This window comes from Sceloporus occidentalis, unplaced genomic scaffold (genome assembly GCF_023333645.1).
Source record: "Sceloporus occidentalis isolate IW3139 unplaced genomic scaffold, rSceOcc1.0.p SCAF_70, whole genome shotgun sequence".
NCBI classification, from domain to species: Eukaryota; Metazoa; Chordata; class Lepidosauria; order Squamata; family Phrynosomatidae; genus Sceloporus; species Sceloporus occidentalis.
In genome coordinates this window covers 5,575,743-5,602,742 of record NW_028317050.1, presented here as the reverse complement: position 1 = coordinate 5,602,742, position 27,000 = coordinate 5,575,743, and the positions used below count along the sequence as shown (strand labels likewise).

The window sequence follows — 27,000 nt, the reverse complement described above, 5'->3', positions numbered from 1 at the left end:
CCCATACTTATGGGCAGAGTGGCATATAGGGAGGTATAAGGCATTTCAGGAGGCAGAGTGCTCTATTAAATGCCCCCTTAACGCCACTCCAGAAATGCCCTATGCCCCCATTTAACACACACACCCTATACCCCCATTTAACTAACTAACTAACTAACACACACACACACACACACACTCTCCCCCCCCCCTTCCCCCGCTCTCCCCCCTCTCTTACCGGTGCTTCCAGCCGGGGCAGCGGGTTGACGTCTCCTTCCGCTGCAGCCAGAAGGAGGTGTGGCTAGCAGCGGGGGTTTGTATGCGTCCGTCGCATATACTTTCCCCGGCTGTCAGAGATCAGAGTTCCCCGCACCGGTGCGGGGAACTCTGATCTCTGACAGTCGGGGAAGGTCTATGCGACGGACGCAGACAACCCCCGCTGCTAGCCACACCTCCTTCCGGCTGCAGCGGACGTTGTCTACGCGGATCGCGTAGACGTCAACCCGCTGCCCCGGCAACACAGCAGGAAGCACCGGTAAGTGTGTGTATGATGGGGGGGGGGGGGGAGTCGGGTGAGACAGGAGGATCCAGGTCCCCTGCAGCGGTGCGGGGGATCTGGATCTTAGTCTCCAAATCAGACCTCTATTTGAGGTCTGATTAGAAGACGACCCCGATTAGAAGACGAGGGGTATTTTTCAGAGCATTTGCTCTGAAAAAAACCTCGTCTTATAATCGAGCAAATACGGTATATCTCATATATATATTATATATCAGATATATCACACACACATATACATATATATACACACACACACACACACACACATATACATATATATATTAGGGCTGAAACAACTAATCGATAAAAATCGATAATAATCTTTTATGAAAATCGTTGGCAACAAACAGAGATCGGATTATAACACCGGAATCCAGATCCCCCGCAACGCTGCAGGAGACCTGGATTCCCCTCACTGTCGGCCGGTCTCTCACTTCCGTCTCTCTCCCCCCTCCCATACACCCCTCTGACTCCTCCCCCTCCCATACGTCACTCTGCCTCTCTCCCGGCTCCGTTACTGACAAGGACTTTCACTGCAGCTTCATAGAAGCCACAGTGTAAGTGAAGTGCAGTAACGGAGGCTGTCTGTGCGATGCAGACACTCACAGGCTGACAGAGAATCATCCTCTCTGTCAGCTGGTGGGGGTCTGCATCGCACAGACAGCCTCCGTTACTGTCAGTAACGGAGCCGGGTAGAGAGGCAGAGCGGTGTAGGGGAGGGGGGAGGAGTCAGAAGGCTGTATGGGAGCCACCCTCCCATACACCACTGTGGCTCCTCCCCCCCAGAGAGGGTGATTTTCTGTCAGCCTGTGAGTGTCCGTTACTGCACTTCACTTACACTGTGGCTTCTATGAAGCTGCAGTGAAAGTCCTTGTCTAGTGAAGATCCGTTGCTGACAGGAGGCAGAGTGGAGTATGGGAGGGGGAGGAGGCAGAGTGGAGTATGGGAGGGGGAGGGGCCAGAGTTGTATGGGAGAGGGGAGGAGCCAGAGTGGTGTATGGGAGGGGGGAGTAGGCAGAGTGAAGTACGGGAGGGGGCAAAGTGATGTATGGGAGGGGGGAGGAGCCAAAGTGATGTATGGGAGGGGGAGGAGGCAGAGTGGAGTATGGGACGGGGAGGAGGCAGAGTGGAGTATGGGAGGGGGAGGAGCCAGAGTAGTGTATGGGAGGGGGAGGAGCCAGAGTAGTGTATGGGAGGGGCCAGAGTTGTATGGGAGAGGGGAGGAGCCAGAGTGGTGTATGGGAGGGGGGAGGAGGCAGAGTGAAGTATGGGAGGGGGGAGGAGGCAAAGTGATGTATGGGAGGGGGAGGAGCCAGAGTGATGTATGGGAGGGGGAGGAGGCAGAGTGGAGTATGGGAGGGGGAGGAGGCAGAGTGGAGTATGGGAGGGGGAGGAGCCAGAGTGGTGTATGGGAGGGGGAGGCGGCAGAGTAGAGTATGGGGGGGAGGAGCCAGAGTGGTGCATGGGAGGGGAGGAGTCAGAGTGGTATATGGGAGGGGGAGGAGCCAGAGTTGTGTATGGGTGAGTTATAGTGGTGTATGGGGGGTATTATGAATTTCAGGGAATATAGGGGGTATAAGGCATATCGATATTAGGCATATCAGGGGGTCATAAAACATCTGGGGGTAAAAGGTATATCAGGGGGCTCAGTTGCATATCACTGGCATATAAGGAGTATAAGGCATATCAGGGGCACAGTGGAATCTGGCATATAAGAGGTATAAGGCATATATGGGGGCAGAGTGGCAAGCTGGGGGGGTCTGATGTGCATAACCGGGGGCAGTTTGGTAAATAAAAAAAATTTAAATAAGGCTTTTTTTCCTCATAGTTTTTATTAAATATGAAAAATAGTTAACATGAATTAATATTTACTAATAACTTTGTATTAAAACCTAGTTTGAGAAACACTGTTTGGGTTCTTGTAGCTTTTATTATTATGTCAGTAAAATAAGAAGGTGAATAGAGAGAGGCCATTGCAATAAAGAGATGAAAGTGTAAATTGTACGTTTTTTATTACATTGTTTTAAATTTAAAAAAATTGCATTTTTTTATCCGATTAATCGAAAAAATAATCGGCCAACTAATCGATTATTAAAATAATCATTAGTTGCAGCCCTAATATATATACACACACACATAATATATATATATATATATATATATATATATATATATATATAAATACACACACACATATACACATACACACACGTTTGACATGCATTTTTAACTACATAATATGTACATTTGAAGTAAAGACTATGATTGAAAAATGACTTTAATATTAGCCCCTGCTGTCAATATGTATCAATATTAGATCCTGCTGGCAATATATATATATATATATATATATATATATATATATATATATATATATATATATATATATATATATATATATATATAACTACTAGACCTTGCTGCCAATACATTTTATAGTGAAAAAATTGGACCCTACGCAAGCATTTCCTTGGGCCCCGCTTCACGCTCCTTAGCATGCAACTACTCCCTCCGCTCCAGCACCACAAAATAGGTATAGCTCAAATAAACACATAAAACAGCACATGCATGTATAGATCAACTGAATAAGACACAAATGTACATAACTACATACATAAATAATGTATGGAAACATTACATAGCATGGATAGATCAACACATTAACACACAAACCCGGCTTTGCATGTATAGATCAATTGAAATTCACATGTGAATTCAGCACTTAAGGCATAGGAATCAAACAAATCCTGTATTTGCAGGTACACAATAATAATGTATGGAAACATAGCATTGCAGGTATAGATCAACTGGAAATCACATGTAAACTCAGCACTGAAGGTATAGATGAAACACACAAACCCAGCCTTGCAGGTATAGACCAATTGGAATTCGCATAAAAACTCAGCAATAAAGGTAAAACCCCCTAAATTACAGGCACAGATCACACACCAAAAAGCCAGTCCTAGCGTCCACACTGCCCACATAGAACCTGACAAACACCCAGATAACACACACAGGACCTGCCATCTGTGTCCCCAAATATCCCAAATCCATCTATGATACTTTTACAGTCACTCACTAATTCACACTTTCATTCACATAATCGTTTATTCTCACACACACAAATCATTTACACATATTCATTAATGCATTCTCACAAATGCATTATCTCCCTCATTCAAACAATTAATCCACACACTAATTCATGTATTCTCTCACTCAATCACACTCTTTATTCATTTCAATATAACCTACCCTTCTCCCTCCCTATTATCTACCCTATCCCCCCCCTTCTTTGTACTTCACTTACCTTCCAGCAGTCCTGCGGCAAGAGTCTCCCTACTCTGCTGCGGTGCACGCTGCTTCACTGCAGAGCGCCGGAATGAAGCATTACAAGCCGGCACCGAGGTCGAGCTAGAGGGCTTGCAGAAGAGAGAGAGGGGCGACGAGTGGGTACTGAAAACTTGATAAGCAAAAACCACTCAGCTCCCCTCTCTCCTCCGCTTCAAAAAAAAAACACAAAAAAAACCACAACAGCGCTTGGGGCGGCAAAGTGCCACAACACCACAGGCAGTGGACTGGTGAATTAGCTCTGCTATGGAGATGGGAGGCCTGCAAATATTTATCCAGATCAGGCAGCCCCAATCCTCGCCCCCCTCGCTACACGACCTGGTTAAGTGTCTAAGAGTCATCTGCCTCCCCTATACAAAACTTGATATGACTCAAGCATTGCTTAGGAAAAGCACAGGGAACATGGAACAGGTAAAGAAACTCCTATTTGCCACCTCGACAAGGTCCAGGTTATACTGTATATGGCACAGACCTAGGGCTGCAACAACTAATCGATAAAATCGATAATAATCGATAATGAAATTCGTTGCCAACGAATTTCATTATCGATTAGTTGAATCGATTATTATCGATTATAAAATGAGGGTTTTTTCAGAGCAAACGCTCTGAAAAATACCCCTCATTATATAATCCGTTTAGTCTGACTCACAGCAGCAGCTCCTACTTACCAGTCCCTCCCTGTAATCACTGTGACAACTGGCCCCGCCCCTTCCTTCTCCCAGAAGGCCAGAACCACATGGCTGTGACACTCATCTAACTGTGAGTATAAAATTAATATTTGGGCTACTGAAAGTTAGGGGAGGTGGGGGTTAATTTAGGGGCAGTTATGGTTAATGGGGTGTTTAGGGTTAATTTAGGGGCAGTTATGGTTAATGGGGTGTTTAGGGGCAGCTATGGTTAATGGGGTGTTTAGGGTTAATTTAGGAGCAGCTGTGGTTAATGGGGTGTTTAGGGTTAATTTAGGAGCAGCTGTGGTTAATGGGGTGTTTGGGGTTAATTTGAGGCAGTTGTGGTTAATGGTATGTTTAGGGTTAATTTAGGGGCTGTTGTGGTTGACAGGGTCTTTAGGGTTAATTTAGGGGATGCTGTGGTTAATGGGGTGTTTAGGGTTAATTTAGGGGCAGTTATGGTTAATGGGGTGTTTAGGGTTAATTTAGGGTAGTTGTTTTGATGGGGTATTTAGAGTTAATTTAGGGGTAGTTATGGTTAATGGGGTGTTTAGGGTTAATTTAATGATGAGGACTGAGGGTTAATTTGATTAATTTAATAAAGTTAACTTTAGGCGCAGTTAGAGATAAAGGGGGGCCAAACTAAGGGGAATCTAAATCCTGGGGGCAGTGAAGATTAACCCAGTACTTATTTAAAAAAGTATGGTGTCAGTGTGCTGTGAACGGGTCTGTGACTCTATGAGGGGACTATGAGATATCTGGGGGGTATAAGGCATATCAGGGGAGGACGGAGTGACATATCTGGGGGTATAAGGCATATACATTATATAAGGCATATGTGGGGAGGGCAGTGTGGCATGTCTGGGGAGGACGGAGTGGTGTATCAGGGTGTATAAGGCATATCTGGGGCCACAGTGGCATATCTGGGGGTAGACTGGAGTGGCATATGTGGGGAGGGCAGCGTGGCATGTCTGGGTGGTAGTGTGGCATGTCTGGGGAGGATGGAGTGGTGTATCAGGGGGTATAAGGCGTATCAGGCACAGTGGCATATGTCGGGGTGGAGTGGCATATGTGGGAGGCAGCGTGGAGTGGCATATGTGGGAGGCAGCGTGGAGTGGCAGATGTGGGAGGCAGCGTGGAGTGGCAGATGTGGGAGGCAGCGTGGAGTGGTATATGTGGGAGGCAGCGTGGAGTGGCATATGTGGGAGGCAGCGTGGAGTGGCATATGTGGGAGGCAGCGTGGAGTGGCATATGTGGGAGGCAGCGTGGAGTGGCATATGTGGGAGGCAGCGTGGAGTGGCATATGTGGGAGGCAGCGTGGAGTGGCATATGTGGGAGGCAGCGTGGAGTGGCATATGTGGGAGGCAGCGTGGAGTGGCATATGTGGGAGGCAGCGTGGAGTGGCATATGTGGGAGGCAGCGTGGAGTGGTATATGTGGGAGGCAGCGTGGAATGGTATATGTGGGAGGCAGCGTGGAATGGTATATGTGGGAGGCAGCGTGGAGTGGTATATGTGGGAGGCAGCGTGGAGTGGCATATGTGGGAGGCAGCGTGGAGTGGCATATGTGGGAGGCAGCGTGGAGTGGTATATGTGGGAGGCAGCGTGGAGTGGTATATGTGGGAGGCAGCGTGGTATATGTGGGAGGCAGCGTGGTATATGTGGGAGGCAGCGTGGAGTGGTATATGTGGGAGGCAGCGTGGAGTGGCATATGTGGGAGGCAGCGTGGAGTGGCATATGTGGGAGGCAGCGGGGAGTGGCATATGTGGGAGGCAGCGTGGAATGGCATATGTGGAAGGCAGCGTGGAATGGCATATGTGGGAGGCAGCGTGGAATGGTATATGTGGGAGGCAGCGTGGAATGGTATATGTGGGAGGCAGCGTGGAATGGTATATGTGGGAGGCAGCGTGGAATGGTATATGTGGGAAGCAGCGTGGAGTGGTATATGTGGGAGGCAGCGTGGAGTGGTATATGTGGGAGGCAGCGTGGAGTGGCATATGTGGGAGGCAGCGTGGAGTGGCATATGTGGGAGGCAGCGTGGAATATGTGGGAGGCAGCGTGGAGTGGAATATGTGGGAGGCAGCGTGGAGTGGAATATGTGGGAGGCAGCGTGGAGTGGCATATGTGGGAGGCAGCGTGGCAAGCCTGGGCTCAAATGTGCATAAATTGGGGGGGGGCTGGTTGGGAAATAAAGACAAGAAATGTATTTTATCAAAGTTTTTTTTTATTCTGCTGTTTGTATTTAACATCATTTGTTTATTAAATTATTTTAAATAAATGAAAAATTTACATTCATTTTTTTTATCCGATTAATCGAAAAAATAATCGGCCAACTAATCGATTATGAAAATAATCGTTAGTTGCAGCCCTACACAGACCATCTCCTCAGGTCTGCCTTTACTGTCTGTAATAGGTATGACAAGTTCAGGACAAAGATGTGAAAGGTCTGTGGTCATTCCTAAATATTTTATCGAATCCATGCACCATTCTTAGGGGAAAACTGAATTCAGACTATCCACCTCTGCTGCATGAATATGGACCCCTACAATATCTGATCTGGTAAAAATTATTAGGATGTTTAAAGGTGCTATAATCTCACAGTTGATTTGTTATTAGGGTTCAGAACTGTAAACATCATATAATTTGTAAGTAGTCTGAGAAGGGCCAATTTGGACACTTGTTATCAAGTGTTGTCCCTTATCACGTTAGCTAAGGACTCGAGATCAAGGAAAAACAGCAGAGGAGAAAGGGGGGACCCTTGCTGTTTGATGGAGTGACCCGACCCAAGAGCTGCCCGCTTAAATTTTTAAGCCATGGGCTCATCATACAAGGCCTGCATCCAGCCCATGAGTGTTAAGCCATAACCTAGTCCCTCTGGAACCCTGAACAGGAAAGGCCAGGCTACCATGTCAAACGCTTTTTCTGCGTCCGTAGTCACGCCATATGGAATTGTGCTGAATAATTTTGATAACTTTGGTGGTGTTATCTCTAGCCTCCTTCTGAGACACCACAGGTGTTCCCTCATAGGAAGGCAGAGATCTCTTTGGTCATAAAAGAGCCTTACAATGGATCTCTACAAAAAAAAAAAAATACAAAACATTTTGGAATATATATATAAAAAAATAAAAAAATTAATTAATCATTACTCCCTTTAAGAAAATGTAAAACGCCCTTTCACACACCCCCTACAATGTTCCTACACACCTTCAAAAACCATATGAAACCCCACCAAACACTGGGTTGAAAAAAACATGATTAATTTAAATTGGGATCCAGCTAAACTAACCTGGGAGATACTGCTGAACACAAAAGAGTGTTTTTCTGCAGTCACTTAAAAAAATGCAATGTGTAAAAAGCCACCGAAAATGTAAAATGTATCACAAACTCTGGAATAGACTGGTGATAAAATGGCTGAAAAGTGTCAAGATGGTCCTAGTGAAATACCCTTGGTTGCCTTCTCTAAAGTAATGTATAGTTTTACAAGGTGGTTTTGAGACCTGTGACCACTATTTAGTCCCACCATGCAAAATGTGAAGAAAAAAAAATAAAAAAAGGTGGGATTGAAAAAAGTGATTTGCACAATGTAATATTTGCCCTATAAAAGCTAAAACAGATTAAAATCCTAGGTATATATGGTGGTTTCCAAATCAGGGCAAGTTAATATATGTTGAGTATTTTTATCCCATTGGCTGGTTGTGTATAATTTATATACATTTAGGGGTTAACTGTATCCAATAAACTTTTGAGGAAGATGTTCCCCTCCTTCCCTCCAGAAGAAGCTTAGTAGAACACTCAAAATTATTCTGTATGAATCATTTGCAAATCCTTGTAGGTACCCACATCTATTGCGGCTCCAAAGTCTAATGGTAATATTGAGCTAATAATCTCACAGATACTGTTTTTCAGGTTCCACTGACAGGATATTGTTGCACTCTGTAGAGTAAGCCATAGTTATGCTACGCTCTAATTAATGTAGTCTGAAATACAACTGCCCATCTTTGATCTGTCAATGACTTGCTTCTCTCTGCAAACCTTATCACTTCTTAGCTTTTTACTCTAGGATTTTCCCAGTACCCATTCTATAAAAATTATTCCCCTGTTTTGTCAGACTATACCCTACTTTAACTGCCCAGACAATGCATTCTGGAAGAAACCATCCATTCGGCAAGTTTTGAAATTAGATGGCAACTTGTCCACATGTGCTCATTTTAATGTATAAAATGAATGTACTGTAACACCCCCCCCCCAAAAAAAATTAAAAAAAATTAGTAATTTTACTTACCGTAAATTCTTTTTTCCTTAGTGTAGTGTCAGTACCACGGGGGTGTCGCTCTTCCTGGGACAAGGACCTAGAACCGAAGAGGTTAAGATACCTCCTAACCCCTCCTACTCCTCCCTATAAGAGCCCCGGCAACCCTCATACCTTCAAAAAGTACCAAGAAACACAAGATGGCTTGCAAAAAATAATTTTAATACAAAAATGCACAGGGAGGGATATATGTACTAACACTACACTAAGGAAAAAAGAATTTACGGTAAGTAAAATTACTATTTTTCCCGTCGTGTAGTGTCAGTACCACGGGGATATAGCAAGATGACCCCTCCTGGGTGGGGAAAAAACGGTCACGAGGTAACTGCCTGAAGCACCTTACGCCCGAAGTCAGCATCAGAGGAGGAGAAGATGTCTAGCCGGTAATGCTTGATAAACGTGTGAAAGGAAGACCAAGTAGCTGCTTTGCATATTTCTTCTGGAGATGCCGAAGACCTTTCAGCCCAGGATGTAGCCATAGCTCTGGTGGAGTGAGCAGTAATGCGGGATGAAAGAACCTGACCACTGAGAGAGTAGGTTAAGCGAATAGTATCGGAAAGCCATCGAGATATCGTGTGCTTGGAGGCCGCATTGCCTGTGGATCTACCAAAATAATTAACAAACAATTGATCCATGGAGCGGAAAAAAGCAGTGCGGTCTATATAAATTCGTAGAGCTCTGTGGACGTCTAAAGTGTGCCAGAGTGATTCTTCCGGAGTTGAAGGAGACGGGAAGAAAGAGGGCAAAATTAATGGCTGATTGACATTAGCTTCAGAGATAACCTTGGGCAAAAAAGAAGGTTTAACATACAGGACGACTTTATCTTGGTGGAAAATAGTAAATTCTGGAGCCGCGGAAAGAGCTTGAAGTTCACTGACCCTCCTCGCTGAGGTAATGGCCACCAAAAAAGCCGTCTTGAGGGATAAAAATTTTAGAGATACCTCTTCCAAAGGTTCGAATGGTTCAGAGCAGAGTGCTTGGAGGACCAATGACAAATCCCAGGAGGGAAAATGCGAACGTCTGGGAGGTCGTTGAATGATGGCAGCCTTAAAAAAACGCCTGACGAGAACTTGGGACGCCAACTCCGACAGGAGAAAATGACTCAGGGCTGAAACCTGTCCCTTAAGCGTCGAGACTGTGAGACCCGCTGAAAAACCTTCCTGCAAAAAATCCAGAACAGAACTTGTGGGGGGAGAAGAGAAATCCAAACCTTTGGAGACACACCAGTGGAGAAATTTATTCCAGACTCGAAGATAAATAGTGGACGTAGATCTTCGTACTGAACCCAAGAGGATTTCTGACATAGAATTGGAAACGCCTCTGCTCTGGAGGATCATCCTTGCAGCAGCCAGGCCGTCAATCTGAACTGCAGAAGAACATCCTTGGACAGGTTCTTGTTTTCCAGAAGATGGGAGGAAACTGGCAGCTCCCATACTGAAATCGCCATACTGAGCAGCTCCGAAAACCAACTTCGATTCGGCCAATAAGGGAGAATAGCTAAAACCCTGGCTCTGTCTACCCAAATCTTTAGGAGGATCCGAGGAATCATGGCTACTGGAGGAAACACATAAGCCATCTTGAAAGACCAAACCACTGACATTCCGTCTAGCAGGGGGGGATTGTCCTGCCTGTAAAGGGAGGCGAAAACTGGCAATTTCCTGTTTTGTCTGGTCGCCATAAGGTCTATATCTGGTAGGCCGAATCTTTGAACTAGGAGAGAAAAAATACTCTTGTCCAGGGACCAGTTTGCTTGGGAGCAACGAGATCTGCTGAGATCGTCTGCCAGACAGTTGTCTACTCCTTTGATATGTGTCGCTGCTAAATCCTCCAGGTTTCTTTGGGCCCAGCGCATGAGATGGTCTGAAAGGTCCTGTAGCCTTGGAATCCGGGTGCCACCCTGTCTGTTTATATATGAGACTGTGGTGGCATTGTCGGACTGGATTCTCACAGCTTTCCCCCGTAATCTTGGACCGAAGGTCTTGAGTGCCAGGAACACAGCTTTCAGTTCCCGAAAGTTTGATGATTGGGCTTGATCGATTAAGGACCAACTGCCCTGACTGCAGAGGTCGAGTAGATGAGCTCCCCAGCCTACCTTGGAGGCATCCGTGGTGAGGGTGATCCAATGACGTGGTAGAAAAGATCGCCCTTGGGTGAGGCGCTCCTTTGCTTTCCACCAATTCAGCCGGAGTAAAACCTCCCTGGATACCGTGAAGGTAACATCTAGATCCTCCGGTCTCCTGGACCACTGTTGTAGGATGTCCCATTGCAGGGGTCTCAACTGCGCTTTGGACCAGCTTACTGCCGGAATACACGCTGTAAGACTGCCCAGGATACTCATAGCCAACCTGAAGGAAAGGGTTGGATTTTGTTGCAGAAAGGAAACCTGATTCTTTATCTTCTTGATCTTGGAGCGTGGGAGATAAAGTCTCGAAGAGACGGAATCCACTATGAGCCCCAGAAACTGGATCTTCGTAGTTGGAATCAGGTTGGACTTTTTGTAATTTATGATCCAGCCGTGTTCCCCCAAGCATCGGGTCATAAAGCTGAGATGTGCCCGGAGCTCCTGAGAAGAACTTGCTTTTAGCAGCCAATCGTCTAGATAAGGGACGACTGTGATCCCCTCTTTCCGTAAAGCCGCTGCAATAGGAGTTAAAAGCTTTGTGAAGATCCGAGGAGCTGACGACAGGCCAAAAGGGAGAGCAGTAAACTGGAAATGACGAACTCTTGTCCCGACTCTTATGGCAAACCTGAGATATTTCCTGGAGGCTATGGCGATAGGCACATGGAGATAGGCATCTTTTAGGTCTAACGTAACCATAAGGTCCCCTTGTCTCAACAGGCGGGTAACCGTGAGAATGGATTCCATTCTGAAGTGACGTTAAGGAATATACGCATTGACTTTCTTTAAATCCAGAATTGGACGGAAGGACCCATCCGGCTTTGAGACCAGGAAGAGACGGGAATAAACTCCCTGAAACTCCTGATACTTTGGAACAGGCTCTATGACACCCTTTTTTAGAAGGGTAAGGCTTTCGGCCAACAGTGCTGAGTTCTTCACCTGAGAGGGGTAACACGAAATCAGGAACAGAGGACGAGGAAAACTGGAAAACTTTATCCTGTACCCGTCCGCAATGATCCTGAGGACCCAGGAATTGTTTGTGGTTTGCCTCCATTTTGGTAGGAACCATTGCAGACGACCTCCAACACCGTCAGAACTTCCTACCCTCTGGTTTCTTAGGGTGTTCCTGAAACTTTCTCTCGTGTTGTTTACGAAAGGCTTGAGTCTTGAAAACTGGTTGAAAAGGCCTGGAAGGTCTATACTGGTATCGCTTGTTCCATCTGCTTTTCCTATCCTGAGGAAGTGCCTTTTTAGTATCAGACATGTGTCTGATCAGTTCCTCCAAGGAAGAACCGAATAGCTTGGTTCTTTCAAAGGGCAGATCGCATAGAGTAGATTTGGAGGCAGGAACGTAGCCATAATGCCCTTCTGGCAACGGAAGACAAACCCATGTTACGGGCTGAAAGCTTAAGGCCCTCTTCTGCAGCTTACAGCAGGAAGCTATTAGCCAGTGTCAGGTTTTTAAATAGTTTAGACAAACCTTCATCCATAGATTCTGAAAGACTGCCCTCTAAGGACTGCAACCAGACACCCTGCGCTTTAGCCAGAGATGCGCTAGACAACGCCACTTTACACTGGAATCCAGATGATTGGTAAATACGTTTGCAAGACGTTTCTGCCCTCTTATCCATAGGATCCTTAAGACCAGCCACTTCACTAATGGGAATGGTCGTACGTTTGGAAAGCTGGGCTATCTGGACGTCTACTTTAGGGATATCTTCCCATTTTTCATCGCCCTGAAGGTAAAAAAGCTGCTTAGAGTGCTTTGATATAAAGGCTCTTTTGCCTGGATTATTCCACTCTCTATACATGAGATTCTGCATGTGAGATAACATGGGCAACCCTTTGGGGTGCGCTGACAGGTCTGAATCCTGAAAAAGCCGTGAGACTTCCTTAACAAATTTACGCAGCTCCTGTGGAGGAAAATTGGTCTCATCCTCTGACTCCCCACTAGATGAAGCTGAATAGGATGAACTAGAAACCTCCCCAGAGGATAAATCAGAATGAGGGGATAATACCCTCTTACGTTTGTGGGATTTAAGTTTAACGGGTTCCACAGGTGTAGCTGCTGCTGCTTTAAACGTTTCAAACGTTTGCGCCAGGTTGTCCTGGAAGCAACCTAAAAAAGACTGCATGTCTTTTTGTTTTTCTTTTGCCAAACTCTCAGCAGAGCAGGCATTGCAAAATTTCTTCTTACAACCATCCGGCAACGGAGTGGCACATTCAGTGCACGATAAATGTTTGGTTTTAACCACAGCCTTTTTTGGAGCAGGTGTAAAAGATTTCTCTTTATCCGGCTTATCTGGTGAAACCGGACCAGACATCTAATATAAAACACAAAAAAAAAAAAAAATTTTTAGTAGAAAATATACAGGGCAGAGGATTTGACAGGGTAAGATTAACCAAATCCTACCTTACAACTCCTCAATCCGTGTGGGGGGGCTGGTGACACGGAAATCCCAGTGTTGACAAGCTCCTCTGCTGTCAGACTGGGCAGCACAGCTATATATATGCGAAAACCAGTTAGTTTTCGCGCCCTGAACAAGAGAAACTGAATCACGCATGCTCAATAGCGTGTCAGTACTCTTGGTGGAACGCAGCGCCCTCTGGCGTGCGTTCCACCGCTGTGCGCATGCTCCAACCTGCCGGCATAAGAGCGCGGCGTCTAAACGGCTCCGTAACGTCCGCCGATGCGGACGTTACTCCTCGCTCTGCTCACCACCCGGGGAGCAATCGGAGGGAACCCCCGGACACAACCCGTGTGCCCCACCAACGAAAAAAACAAAAAAACAAGGTCCGTCCCTGACAAGGGACAAGGAAAAAACTGAAGGTATGAGGGTTGCCGGGGCTCTTATAGGGAGGAGTAGGAGGGGTTAGGAGGTATCTTAACCTCTTCGGTTCTAGGTCCTTGTCCCAGGAAGAGCGACACCCCCGTGGTACTGACACTACACGACGGGAAAATATTATATATATTATATATATATATATATATATATATATATATATATATATATATATATATATAGAGCAGCTCTTAGACCCATTGTGTACAGGACACAAAAGCACGCATGGGATAGACATAAAACTAACCTGAACCTGAAGACAAAATCAAGGACCAATTACCATCCGAGTCTTACATCAGGAAAAAAACGGCAGACTAGATGGGTCAATTGGTTATCTGCCGAATGTCATATGTTTGTATGTATTTATGCAGTCTCAGGCAAGTGTTAACAATAGCGTTAACAATCCTAGAATCTTTTTAATACAAACGGAAGAATTAAAAACTAAAATTCCACCAGTACTTTTGTCAGAATAACACTAAACAGAATTTCTTCCTATTGTTTACAATACTCCTTAAATACATGAAGGCTTCAATTTAAATAAAATCAAATGTAATTCAAATACCAATATTTTCATTTAAAGGCATCCTAACATACCTGTAAACTGTTTGTTGCTTCTTCTGGCTTCTTATCATCTCGAACACGAACAAAACGAGGAAATCGCAGGGAGATTCCTTTTTCACTTTCAACCTAAGAAATAGATTTAACATGGGACTTTGATTTAAGACCAGGTGTGTGAATATGGCCCCTTGATTGAATTCAGACTCTGGGGTATACCTTTACTATAGAAAGTGGCTCACATAGAGAATATTGGAGTATATGGAATGTAATACATACCAACTGAAAAGATTAGCTTGTATTGAATTGAGTAACAACATGTAAAAAAAATAAATAAATAAACAGACTCATCTGCCTAGAGACTGGAGTCTTGCCTTGGGTCAGTTGGGGAAATGAGCGTTTTCCAAACCGTCACAATATGCACAATAAATATTTTTCTAGCACAGAGCTCCTATGTCTCTCTGTGTGCTGTCATACTTGATATGTCTTAATACACTTAATACATATTCTACCCTTCAAAAAAAAAAATAAAAAAATCACACAAAACACCAGGTTATAGTGTAGTTAGTGTAGACTAAATAGTGTAGTGCAAATTTAGACCAGCTGGCGGTATATAGTATTAGATTGCACTCACGGACAGGCTCATAGTAAATACAGGTCCTTTACTTCCAAATTGTCTGAAAGCCAAACATAGGATATTTCAATGATACAGTATCACAATTAACAGCAGTGAAGAGGAACTTGCAGTTGCACTTGCAGAGGGAAATTGCACACTGGATTTATGTGTAGGGCTGCAACAACTAATCGATAATAATCGATTAGTCGAATAGATTTTTATCGATTATACAGAGTTTTGTTTTTTTTTGAGCAAATGCTCTTAAAAACTCCTCTCCTTATATAACCCGACCTCAAACAGAGATCGTATTATAACACTAGAATCCAGATCCCCCGCAACGCTGCAGGAGACCTGGATTCCCCTGTCAGCCGGTGGGTGTCCGTGCGATGCACATCGTGCAGACCCCCACCGGCTGACAGAGAATTGAGGTCTCCTGCAGGGGATCATCCTCTCTGTCAGCTGGTGGGTGTCTGGGCGATGCGCACAGACAGCCTCCGTTACTCCCCTTCACTTACGCTGAGGCTTCTATGAAGCTCCAGTGAAAGTGCCTGTCAGCAACGGAGGTTCACAAAACACCAGGGAGTCGGGGGAGAGGCAGAGTGGTATATGGGAGAGAGAGGAGGCAGAGTGGTGTATGGGAGCCACCCTCCCATACACCACTCTGCCTCCTCCCCCTCCCATACACCACTCTGCCTCTCTACCCGACTCCCTGGTGTCTTGTGAACCTCCGTTGCTGACAGGAGGCAGAGTGGTGTATGGGAGGGGGGAGAGCACTGTACAAGGGGCTCTAGATGCACCAAGAACTTCAATATGTACAAAGTGTACTTTACTTCGGTACATCTGCAGAGCATTATTAAGTGCAATATCTTCTACACTGTCATGCCTACGATGCACTCACTGCAGAAGTTCTTCTCCCAGTAGAGACCTACCAGAGGATACCCCTAGTAACGCTCCCCAGGTTTTCGATGATCCCAAAAGTCAGGAGGCTCCGGAGTTAGTAGATATATGAATAGTAGATAGTCCTTGAGTATGGCAGGAAAGAACCGAAAAATCAGGGAGCAAACAAAAATTCCATACGGATAATACGAGAGCCAAAAACCACAGTGGAGGGTCAGACGGGCCAAGGGTCATACACAGGACGGGTAGTCAGACGAGAAATAGGTCAAATACCAGTGCAGGTAGTCAGACGGTCATACACTGGATGAAGCAAACAAGGCCAAAATTGTGGTACAAAGGAAGGTCAGGATAAGCCAAAGGTCGGATACACAAGATTTCACTTCAGGACAGGCAACGCTTAGAAGACCACAACAGGGTACTGAGACAGGGACTTCCGGACTTTGAAATCTGGTGCTGGCAGCCGCAATGCCCCTTCCGCTGACGTCACACGCGTCCCCTTCCCTGCTGGAACACAGCAAGGGGAGTGCTCTGACGAGAGGATTCCCCGGCGTGAGGTAAGTGTAGCAGGGCGCTGGAGACCCCGGGAGCAGGGCACTGGGTGACATACACCACTGCACTTTACATCATCTGACCACTTTATATCAGCAAACAGAAGCACTTTATATCCATCTGGAATCTACCTCACTGGAACCTCATACAAAGCGCTATTTGCACTCAAGTCCAGTGTGCAATTTCCCTTTGCAAGTGCAACTTTTATTCCTTTTTTGCTGCTGTTCACTTATACTGTACCATTGGAATCTCCTATGTTTACATTTTTAGACAATCTGGAAGTACAGAACCTGTTTTTATTGATATGAGCCTGTGCTATCAATATTTCTTGTGAGTGCAGTCTAATACTATATACAGCCAGCTGGTCTTAATTTACTACACTATAAGGTGTTTTTAATTTTGTTTGCATAAGCATCCCACTGTGTTTACTATTAGTATGCAGAATTACCAGAGGGGATGTAAGGAGGAGGACGAGGAACAGGACCCAGGAAATTCATTTAACCATCTTCTATACAGTGGCTCTCATCCTACTGTAAGAAGCGATCACTAAAAATAAGTTTCGAGGGTCAGCCTTTCCCGGAAATTTTGTGCAGTGACCCGGAAAAGCTGAGAAGGTATGTCAATGTAATCATAAAAAAGAGAAGCAGCAGAATTTCAATGATCTTTTGAGAGCTTGGCTGGTTACATGATAGGAATAGCGTACTAAAAAGTGACCCTCTACAGAAAAAACCCTCCCATTAAATGATTATTACAAACAAAAATATGATGGCACTCAAACACGTTATTTGTAATTGTAGTATTTGTAAGGTATCCATGTAAACTTTACATGACAAGTAGAAACCTTTGAAGTATAAACCCAATAGCCACAAAGGGTTAATCGTGTTACTTTCAAACAATTGTAATAGTAAAAAGTACCTTTTGCTGTCAAAATATAAAATATCTTCAATGGCATTGTAATAGCACAGGTGGAGGGACCAAACTTTGGCACATCTGATCATGTGATCTTTTATGGCTAATATAAATATACTTATCTGCAAAACACATACCAGTCCAAGTGCAGCCTTGTGCACAGGAGAAATGGAAAGATCAGCACACTTCACCTCCCAGACTTGCACAGGATGAAACCAATGATCTGGCTGCATGCAACCATCCCAGCGGTAGTAGCTACGGGGACTTTCAATGACATGATCCTTTGAAGAAGAAGTTACATTTAATTTTGGGTCCAGATTTTTTTCCTTGTTTCATTACCTAAATATAGCTTCTACCAAAAAATATGCACAGTTAACAGGGCTTGTTATTAATAGGAAATTGAGATCGGCAGTTAGATGCAGTGTTAATTTTGATTTAGTTTTAGTCGTATTCTTTTGACTAAAATGCCATTTCAGTTTTAGTCTTATTTTAGTTATCTGAATTGTTTTAGTCTAGTTTAAGTCGACTATATCTCCACCAGCCTTTGTTACAGTTTGCCGTTGTAGTTTGTGTGTTTTTTCCCCGCACACATTATACTTCAGGTATGAATTTACCACTCCTAGTATATGTCCCTGTCAAACAACACTCCCAACACTTCAGTACAGTGATACCCCATGCATGGGTTTTGGACAAAATGTTTTTTCTTATTTTTTCAAATGTTACTAATCACACTGTGATTAGTCAACTGGGCTCCATTGACTTGCATGGATAGACCCTCTGAACGCATTGATCTGACAGTTAGTGCCGCCATCTTGTGAATTCAGAAATAGCCTCCCCCCCCTCTTGAGTACAGCAATACCCTACATGCATGGATAAGTCATGTTTGCTCAGACGTTGTAGAGTCAAAACTGGAACATGCACATTTAATCCCATAAAACTACATATCGCACAAAGCCCAAGGTCACCCCCTTACCTTCCAGTTTAATGAAAATGAGGTTAGGGGTTAGCTGATCGCATATAGGGTAACACTAGGATCCTGTTGGTGGATAGTTATAGGTATGGTTAGATGTTACAATACTGTATAGATTTAGTGTTCGGAATGATGAACCAAGCACCCTTGACTTTCCGGTCAGCGCTGTTATTTTTCTCCCTTTTACCTCTTTTAATGCACTGACTGATATGTGACTGTGATGACATATTAACCCCTCAATGAAGCGATCATATCATACACAATTGTGGCATTGAAAGTGTTAACTCTGTAAAACCCTCTTAATGGAGCAATTGGGAAGCAGGGGAGAGTTAAGGCTCATCTTCACACTCGTGCGGAGACCAAAGAAACTGCAATCTGGCAGCTAGGAGATAACCGCCAGTAAACCACCAATTGCAGGGAGGAGCCTCTATCATTACTCCAGTATGAGTGATCAAAGGGCTTGTGAGGGCTCATTTTTGCTGTTGCTGGTCAGCAGCAGTACCTTGTTCAAAACAGGTATTAACCCCCAAAACGCTGCTGGTCTCTCCAGACACCTGGGCAGACAGCAGTAGCAGTGCTCCTTTGATTACGATTGTGGCGACACGGGGGCATTTTCTGCACGATGTACCAGGTACGTCACAGAACCAATAAGCCCACTTGGGGATGACATACGTGGTATGTCAAGGGGTTAAGGATAACAATTTTCCTCCACATTTCCCTATAAATTTCTAACCAAATAGGACTACAACTGTCACTTTTTTGTATTCTGTTTAAGAGTGATGAAAGTTGTGCAGCACAATTTAAAAAAGTACAATTTTAATAAATGAATGTGTTTTTATTTAGGGGGCAGGTTTTAGAGGGGACAATTGTTATGCGGTAGTAAGAATCCGGTGTAATTTTTTTGCCAGACAGTAGATATTAGAACAGCTGGCAGCATGCTGACACTTTCATCTTCCCCAACAGCCTGTTACCATAGTAGTGTGGGGTCCCTGGGATTTTAATACAGAGAGGTGTGATTTTGGAGGAAGGTAGAAACTGTCATTTTCTTCCTGGAGCTACAGCTTACAGAATTAGGAGACATTTTAAAAAATATTAAGGAAGCAAGGTAGGATGAAGAGGTGGATTTAATAGTGCACTTAGGGACTGGTGACTTGTAATGTAAGGAGGGCGGTTCAGTAAACTAGGTAAGGATCCTCAGCAGGTTGCATCCACCATATCTATTTCTGAAGTTTCACCCATGTATTGACGACATGATGGTAATATGCAGCAAGACGGCTATGGAGGAAGCGGTATCTCGTCAACAGATATGAAAAGTGTTGAATCTTCCTTGGCACGGTAAGATTTGAATTTTATAATCCAATTTTTTAAGTAAACAGGGTTGTACCACCACTATACCTAACTCCAGAAGCAATGATGGGGACCCACGGTATTATCAATCAATTTAATTATCTTGGTGGATAAAGCTGTGGGGGTATAGTTTGTTTGGGTGGGGAACAGGAAAAGGGAGAAACAAGAAGCACACTTCCTTAATTTGACAACCATTAACTGAACTCTATCTAAGGGTGTCTTGCATCAAAGTTTTAAACGAATAGATGGTTGTAAAAAAAAGTATCTTATTACTACACTTTCAACTACATATCATAATATCCCCCTATACTAATTTGTAGGGCTGAAACAACTAATCGATAAAATCGATAATAATCGATAATGAAAATCGTTGTCAACGATTTTCATTATCGATTAATCGAATAGATTTTTATCGATTATAAGAAGAGGTTTTTTTCAGCGCAAATGCTCTGAAAAACTCCTCTCCTTATATAATCCGACCTCAAACAGAGATCGGATTATAACACTAGAATCCAGATCCCCCGCAACGCTGCAGGGGACCTGGATTCTCCTCACTGTCGGCCGGTCTCTCACTTCCGTCTCTCTTCCCCCTCCCATCTGCCTCCTCCCCCCTCCCATACATCACTCTGCCTCTCTACCCGGCTCCGTTACTGCCTTCATATGAAGCTGCAGTGAAAGTGCCTTCAGTAACGGAGCCGGGTAGAGAGGCAGAGCGGTGTATGGGAGGGGGGAGGAGTCAGAGGGGTGTATGGGAGCCACCCTCCCATACATCACTCTGGCTCCTCCCCCTCCCATACGGCACTCTGCCTCTCTACCCGGCTCCCTGGTGTCTTGTGACCAACGGAGGTTCACAGGAGGCAGAGTGGAGTATGGGAGGGGGGGAGGAGGCAGAGTGGAGTATGGGAGGGGGAGGGGCCAGAGTGGTGTATGGGAGGAGGCAGAGTGGAGTATGGGAGGGGGTAGGAGGCAGAGTGGAGTATGGGAGGGGGGAGGAGGCAGAGTGGAGTATGGGAGGGGGAGGAGGCAGAGTGGTATATGGGAGGGGGAGGAGGCAAAGTGGTGTATGGGAGGGGGAGGAGGCAAAGTCATGTATGGGAGGGGAGGAGCACAGACAGACTCCGTTACTCACCTTCACTTACACTGAGGCTTCTATGAAGCTGCAGTGAAAGTGCCTTCAGTAACGGAGCCGGGTAGAGAGGCAGAGCGGTGTATGGGAGGGGGGAGGAGTCAGAGGGGTGTATGGGAGCCACCCTCCCATACATCACTCTGGCTCCTCCCCCTCCCATACGGCACTCTGCCTCTCTACCCGGCTCCCTGGTGTCTTGTGACCAACGGAGGTTCACAGGAGGCAGAGTGGAGTATGGGAGGGGGGGGGAGGAGGCAGAGTGGAGTATGGGAGGGGGAGGGGCCAGAGTGGTGTATGGGAGGAGGCAGAGTGGAGTATGGGAGGGGGGAGGAGGCAGAGTGGAGTATGGGAGGGGGAGGAGGCAAAGTGGTATATGGGAGGGGGAGGAGGCAAAGTGGTGTATGGGAGGGGGAGGAGGCAAAGTCATGTATGGGAGGGGAGGAGCCAAAGTCATGTATGTGAGGGGGGAGGAGGCAGAGTGGAGTATGAGAAGGGGGAGGAGCCAGAGTGGTGTATGGGAGGGGGAGGAGCCAGAGTGGTGTATGGGAGGGGGAGGAGCCAGAGTGGTGTATGGGTGAGTTATAGTGGTGTATGGGGGGTATTATGAATTTCAGGGCATATAGGCATATCAGGGGGCATAAACATATCTGGGGGTAAAAGGTATCAGGGGGCTCAGTGGCATATAGGGGGTATAAGGCATATCGATATTAGGCATATCAGGGGGGCATAAAACAAATCTGGGGGTAAAAGGTATATCAGAGGGCTCAGTTGCATATCACTGGCATATAAGGAGTATAAGGCATATCAGGGGCACAGCGGAATCTGGCATATAAGAGGTATAAGGCATATATGGGGGCAGAGTGGCAAGCTGGGGGTCAGATGTGAATAACTGGGGGCAGTTTGGTAAGTAAAAAAAATGTAAACAAGGCTTTTTTCTCAGTTTTTATTAAATATGAAAAATAGTTAACATATGAATTAATATTTACTAATAACTTTGTATTAAAACCTAGTTTGAGAAACACTGTGTTTGGGTTCTTGTAGCTTTTATTATTATGTCAGTAAAATAAGAAGGTGAATAGAGAGAGGCCATTGCAATAAAGAGATAAAAGTGTAAATTGTACGTTTTTTATTGCAATTTTTCTTCAATTTAAAATAATGTCTTTTTTTATCCGATTAATCGACAAAATAATCGGCCAACTAATCGATTATTAAAATAATCGTTAGTTGCAGCCCTACTAATTTGTGATAACTGATATATTTTTTTTATATAAAGATTATTTTCTACTTGCCTATCGCTCTTTTTTAGGCACCCTCCAAACCTACAGTACAAACACCCTCATCGCCCATGAAAACATGTATTAGACATCTGCAAATTTGGACAAATGTATACTGTTTCCTGCCCCTTAGTTTAGACAAAAATCTGAGGCATTTTAGAGTTGAAAACGAAATTTCAAAATGGGGAAAAGCTCTGCCATTTTCACACGAGGTCATTTTAGGGCAAAATGGTGGAGCTTCCATGGATGTCCTCTACCCCGACCCTTCAATCAGACATTCTTGGTTCCCTTTTAGAAAAAGAATGGAAAAACTATGTTGATGACACCATAGAACACTTGGATAATAATTTAATCATCCAAACCAGTTATGAGTGAAGGAGTTAAGCCTAATTCTGGCCCAACCATTATTACTAATCTTTAGGGATTCTTTCAGTTCAGGCATAATTCCATTAGATTGGCACAAGGCAGATGTTGTGCCCATATTTAAAAAGGGATCAAAAATCTCAACCGGGCAATTACAGGCCAAGTCAACATGGATTTGTGAAAGACCAGTCTTGTCAAACCAACCTATTAGCATTCTATGAAGAAGTTAGTAAAAATATAGACCTGGGTGTAGATGTAGATGTGATTTATCTGGACTTTGCCAAGGCATTTGATACGGTTCCACATAAAAGGCTACTCTTCAAATTAACAGAAATAGGCTTAGGGGCAAATGTCTGTATTTGGATCGGAAATTGGCTAAAAGATAGAATGCAGAGAGTTGTTGTGAATGGATGTTTCTCAGCCTGCACGCAGGTATTAAGTGGAGTGCCTCAGGGGTCTGTCCTCTTCTTTTTAATTTATTCATAAATGATCTCCCAAGCTGCATTGAGAGCCATGTCGCAGTTTTTGCCGATGACACAAAATTAGGCAGGGTAATTCAGACTTATCTTGATGTTTCTTCTTTGCGCAATGCCAGAAAGCAGCTGCGAGGGCCAGTAAGGTTTTGGCATGCATAAGAATAGGTATTGATTCAAGGGAGGAGGATAATATCTTGCCTCTTTACAGGTCAATCGTAAGACCTCACCTTGAATATGCGGTACAATTCTGGGCACCAGTCCTTAAAAAGGACATTATGGAACTAGAAAAAGTGCAAAGGAGGGCTACAAAATTAATAAGGGGATTGGGAGATACTAGTTATGAAGAGAGACTAAAAAAGAAAATTATATACGCTAGAAAAACGGCGTCTCAGAGGGGATATGATAACATTATATAAATATATGCAGGGCCAATATAAAACTCTTCAGTGACCTGTTCATTAACAGAAATGTAGAAAGAACAAGAGGTCATCCTCAGACTGGAAGAGCTGAGATTTCATAGACGACAAAGGAAGGGATTCTTTACAGTTGGGGACAATAAAGGTATGGAATTCACTGCCATTGGAGGTAGTGTTATCAAATACATTAGATGCCTTCAAAAGGGGTCTGGATATTTTTTTTTTTTATTTTTTTTTTTAGAAAGGCATGCCATACAGGGCTATAAATAGAATAACTAATATTTTAGAGCTTCTTGATCCAAGGAGAAATCTGATTGCCTCTGAGTCAAGGAGGAATTTTTTTCCCCTGATGGCAGAATTCTAATTAGCTTAATTAGGGTTTTTTTTCCTTCTTTTGGATCAAGAATAAGACTGAGGTCTTTTTTCAACCTTATGAACTATGTAACTACTATGTAACTATGACGGGGAGCACATCATTGTATATGTGATGGGGCACAGGAGGGAGGCTGAGGCCTTAGTAGGAACACTTACCAAGCGTTATTATAAACTCACATCCATTAGGACAGAAGAGACAGCTAGAGTCTACAGCAATTGCAAAATTAAGGACTTGCCACTGCACTCATGAATTGCACCCATATGGAAGCAAAATGACTTGTCACATCATACACTTTGCACTCACATAAATTGCAACTGTACTCATGTTGCATCTAAAGGGGCTTGACACTGCACCCCCAAAAATCACATACTAATTTATATATATTATATAATATTGTTGTATAAACGGTTATAAATATGTGCAGACTTTTTTTTCTTGTTTTATATATTTGTTGAATACGAACATAAATGTTCTCTGGTTATATTATCTGCCCCCAAGATATGCCTTACACCCCCCTATTTGACTCTATGCCCCCAGACAACCCCCGCTGCTAGCCACACCTCCTTCCGGCTGCAGCCTAAGTTGTCTACGCGGATCGCGTGGACGTCAACCCGCTGCCCCGGTATACAGCAGGAAATTGGAAGCACCGGTAAGTGTGTGTGGGGTGGGGGGGGGGAGTGTTAAATGGGGGGGGGAGACAGAAGGATCCAGGTCCCCTGCAGCGGTTTGCATTTGAGGTCTGATTATAAGAAGACCCCGATTAGAAGACGAGAGGTATTTTTCAGAGCATTTGCTCTGAAAAAAACCTCGTCTTATAATCGAGCAAATACGGTATATGCTACTTGCTACGGAATTTGATGGCACTATATAAAACAACAAATAAACAATAATAATAATGTCTCAGAACACCACCCAGGGACTATAAATAGCACTTGCATTTGGCAAGGGCTACAAGGAAAATGAGGTTATTTAAGGGGAAGGAAGTACACACAAACCAAACAAGGCTGTTTTTTGTAGTAGTACACTTTGGGACAAAGTTCGTTTTAACTTTTTTAGCAATGCTACTCTTTAGTTAGAATTTTCTTCTTTCATTAGTGTACCCACACATGAGCTTTTTTTCAGGACAAGGGCTTTATTTAGATTAGTGGTGTATGGGAGGGTGGCTCCCATACACCCCTCTGACTCCTCCCCCCTCCCATACACCACTCTGCCTCTCTCCCGACTCCCTGGTGTTTTGTGAACCTCCGTTGCTGACAGGCACTTTCACTGCAGCTTCGTAGAAGCCTCAGCGTAAGTGAAGGGCAGTAACGGAGGCTGTCTGTGCACATCGTGCAGACCCCCACCGGCTGACACAGAATCGAGGTCTCCTGCAGAGGAGGGTGTATGGGAGGGGGGAGGAGTCGGAGGGGTGTATGGAAGTGGAGGGGAGAGATGGAAGTTGTCTGTGCATATCGCACGGACACCTGCCGGCCGACAGTGAGGGGAATCCAGGTCCCTTGCAGCATTGCGGGGGATCTGGATTCTAGTGTTATTTGCTCTGAAAAAAACCTTTTTATAATCGATAAAAATCGATTCGACTAGTAGATAATGAAAATCGTTGTCAACGATTTTAATTATCGATTAGTTGTTTCAGCCCTAATTTAGATAATGTTACTGTATTATACTGTAAAAAAAAAAAAAGGTGAAAAATGGAAATTCCTTTTATAAAAGCTAATGAAATAACCTAAATATGCTAAAAATATTTGCTCTGAGTTTAGAAACACGCAACGTTTTAACTTTTTTTTTTTGCTTTAGCATATTCTTATTTTTTTTTAAACTTTTTTCAAATCTGGTCATCCGGGGCTCATGTCCTATCTGGGACATCTTTGAAGCTGGCCAAATCAATTTACCCAATCAAACCATATATTTTTAAAAGCTAGACAACCCAGGGTATTTGAAATACTGGTATTTTAACACTTTCCATGAACTAATTTTACCACCAGCCTTTGTCAAACTTTATGGTAGTAATTGTTTTGCGGTTTTTTTTTTTTTTTTGTCGCACACATTTTACTTCAGGTGTGAATTTACACCTCCTGGTATATGTCACTGTCAATCAGCAACATCTGATTACAGTGATACCATCCATGCATAGGTTTGTCTGGTTGTCTGGCTAAAATGCCACATTTGGGACATGTGCATTTAAGGTTGAAATTTTGGCATCTAGTCATTCTGCATCCATGTCCTATTTGGGAAATCTTTGAAGCCAGCCAATTTCATTTACCCCATCAAACTATAGAATTTTGAAAACAAGACACCCCATGAGTATTTTTTTTTCACATTTATTTAAAATGGGTACTACCTGAACAATTTCAAGTGATTGGCCCATAAATCTACCAAACTTGGACACACATCTTTCTTGCAATCACTGTCAAGAATATACTGAAAGATCAACTCCCTCAGCTACCACCACCCATGGGGTCCACTCTTGGTACCTGAGAGATCCAGACCTCTGAAGAGGACATCCTGAAGAAGTACAGACAGGACACACTATGCTTTACTGCTTACTATTCATGAGTGAACCTTCTTAAAGACTTTATTTTGACATATTTGTTTTGATGGCTTAAAATCCATTATGTCACATTACATCACAGATGCGAGTCCTCCTCCTCCCTAGGCGAAATCTATTTTATTTCAGCCTGGCCCAAAAGCTGTTTTCCCAGGAAAAATGTACCTATTGTGCCAACACACAGATTGTAAGCATTTTTTGAGGGGTCAAAATTACTCACATAACATTAAGGGTGTGACGATTCCACTCCCCTACATAAAACCTAGCTTCAGACTTCAGCCTGGCCCAAACATGGTTTTGCCTGTAAGAAGGGTGTCCAGTGTGTCAACTTCTACGTTGTAAGCTATTGAAATAACTTCCAACTTTGAAGGGTTAAAATCTATTGGTCCACTCACATTACACTCCAGATACAAAGGGTCCAATCTCCCTATATAAAATCCAGCTGATATTAGTGAGGCGCTAAAAAGGGTGCCCAGTTTATGATGAATTTTTTTTTTAAAAAATAAGTTACTGAGAATTTTGAGGGGTTAAAATCCATTAGACTACCAATACACTACTTAAAGAGTATTTTTTTTTTTTGCTATTTAACCCCTTAACGTCCATTGACGGGCCAGGCACGTCACGCAAAAACGGTCAGGTCACGACCATTTAATTAAATAAGCTTAGAAAGCATCTCAATCAGCCACCAATACCAAAATGTGAAATATTTTCAAAGCTCAATGGATATATTTTTTAACGGCAGATGTGGATCTTAG

At 44.0% G+C, this 27,000-nt stretch overlaps 1 protein-coding gene across 1 annotated transcript in view; it reads right to left on the bottom strand.

Annotated features, from left to right (window-relative positions):
- Positions 1 to 14,073: 14,073 nt before the first annotated feature.
- LOC149286365 (DNA ligase 1-like) overlaps positions 14,074 to 27,000 on the bottom strand; it is a gene marked incomplete at its 3' end in the record, with an annotated part of 97,477 nt that continues 84,550 nt past the window's right edge. Inside the window, exons 18-20 of the mRNA XM_089494259.1 lie at positions 17,490 to 17,633; positions 14,421 to 14,513; positions 14,074 to 14,079 (exon numbers count right to left, since the gene is read on the bottom strand). Of these exons, the coding sequence (XP_089350385.1) occupies positions 14,074 to 14,079; positions 14,421 to 14,513; positions 17,490 to 17,633 (243 nt within the window). The remainder of the gene's footprint in view (positions 14,080 to 14,420; positions 14,514 to 17,489; positions 17,634 to 27,000) is intronic.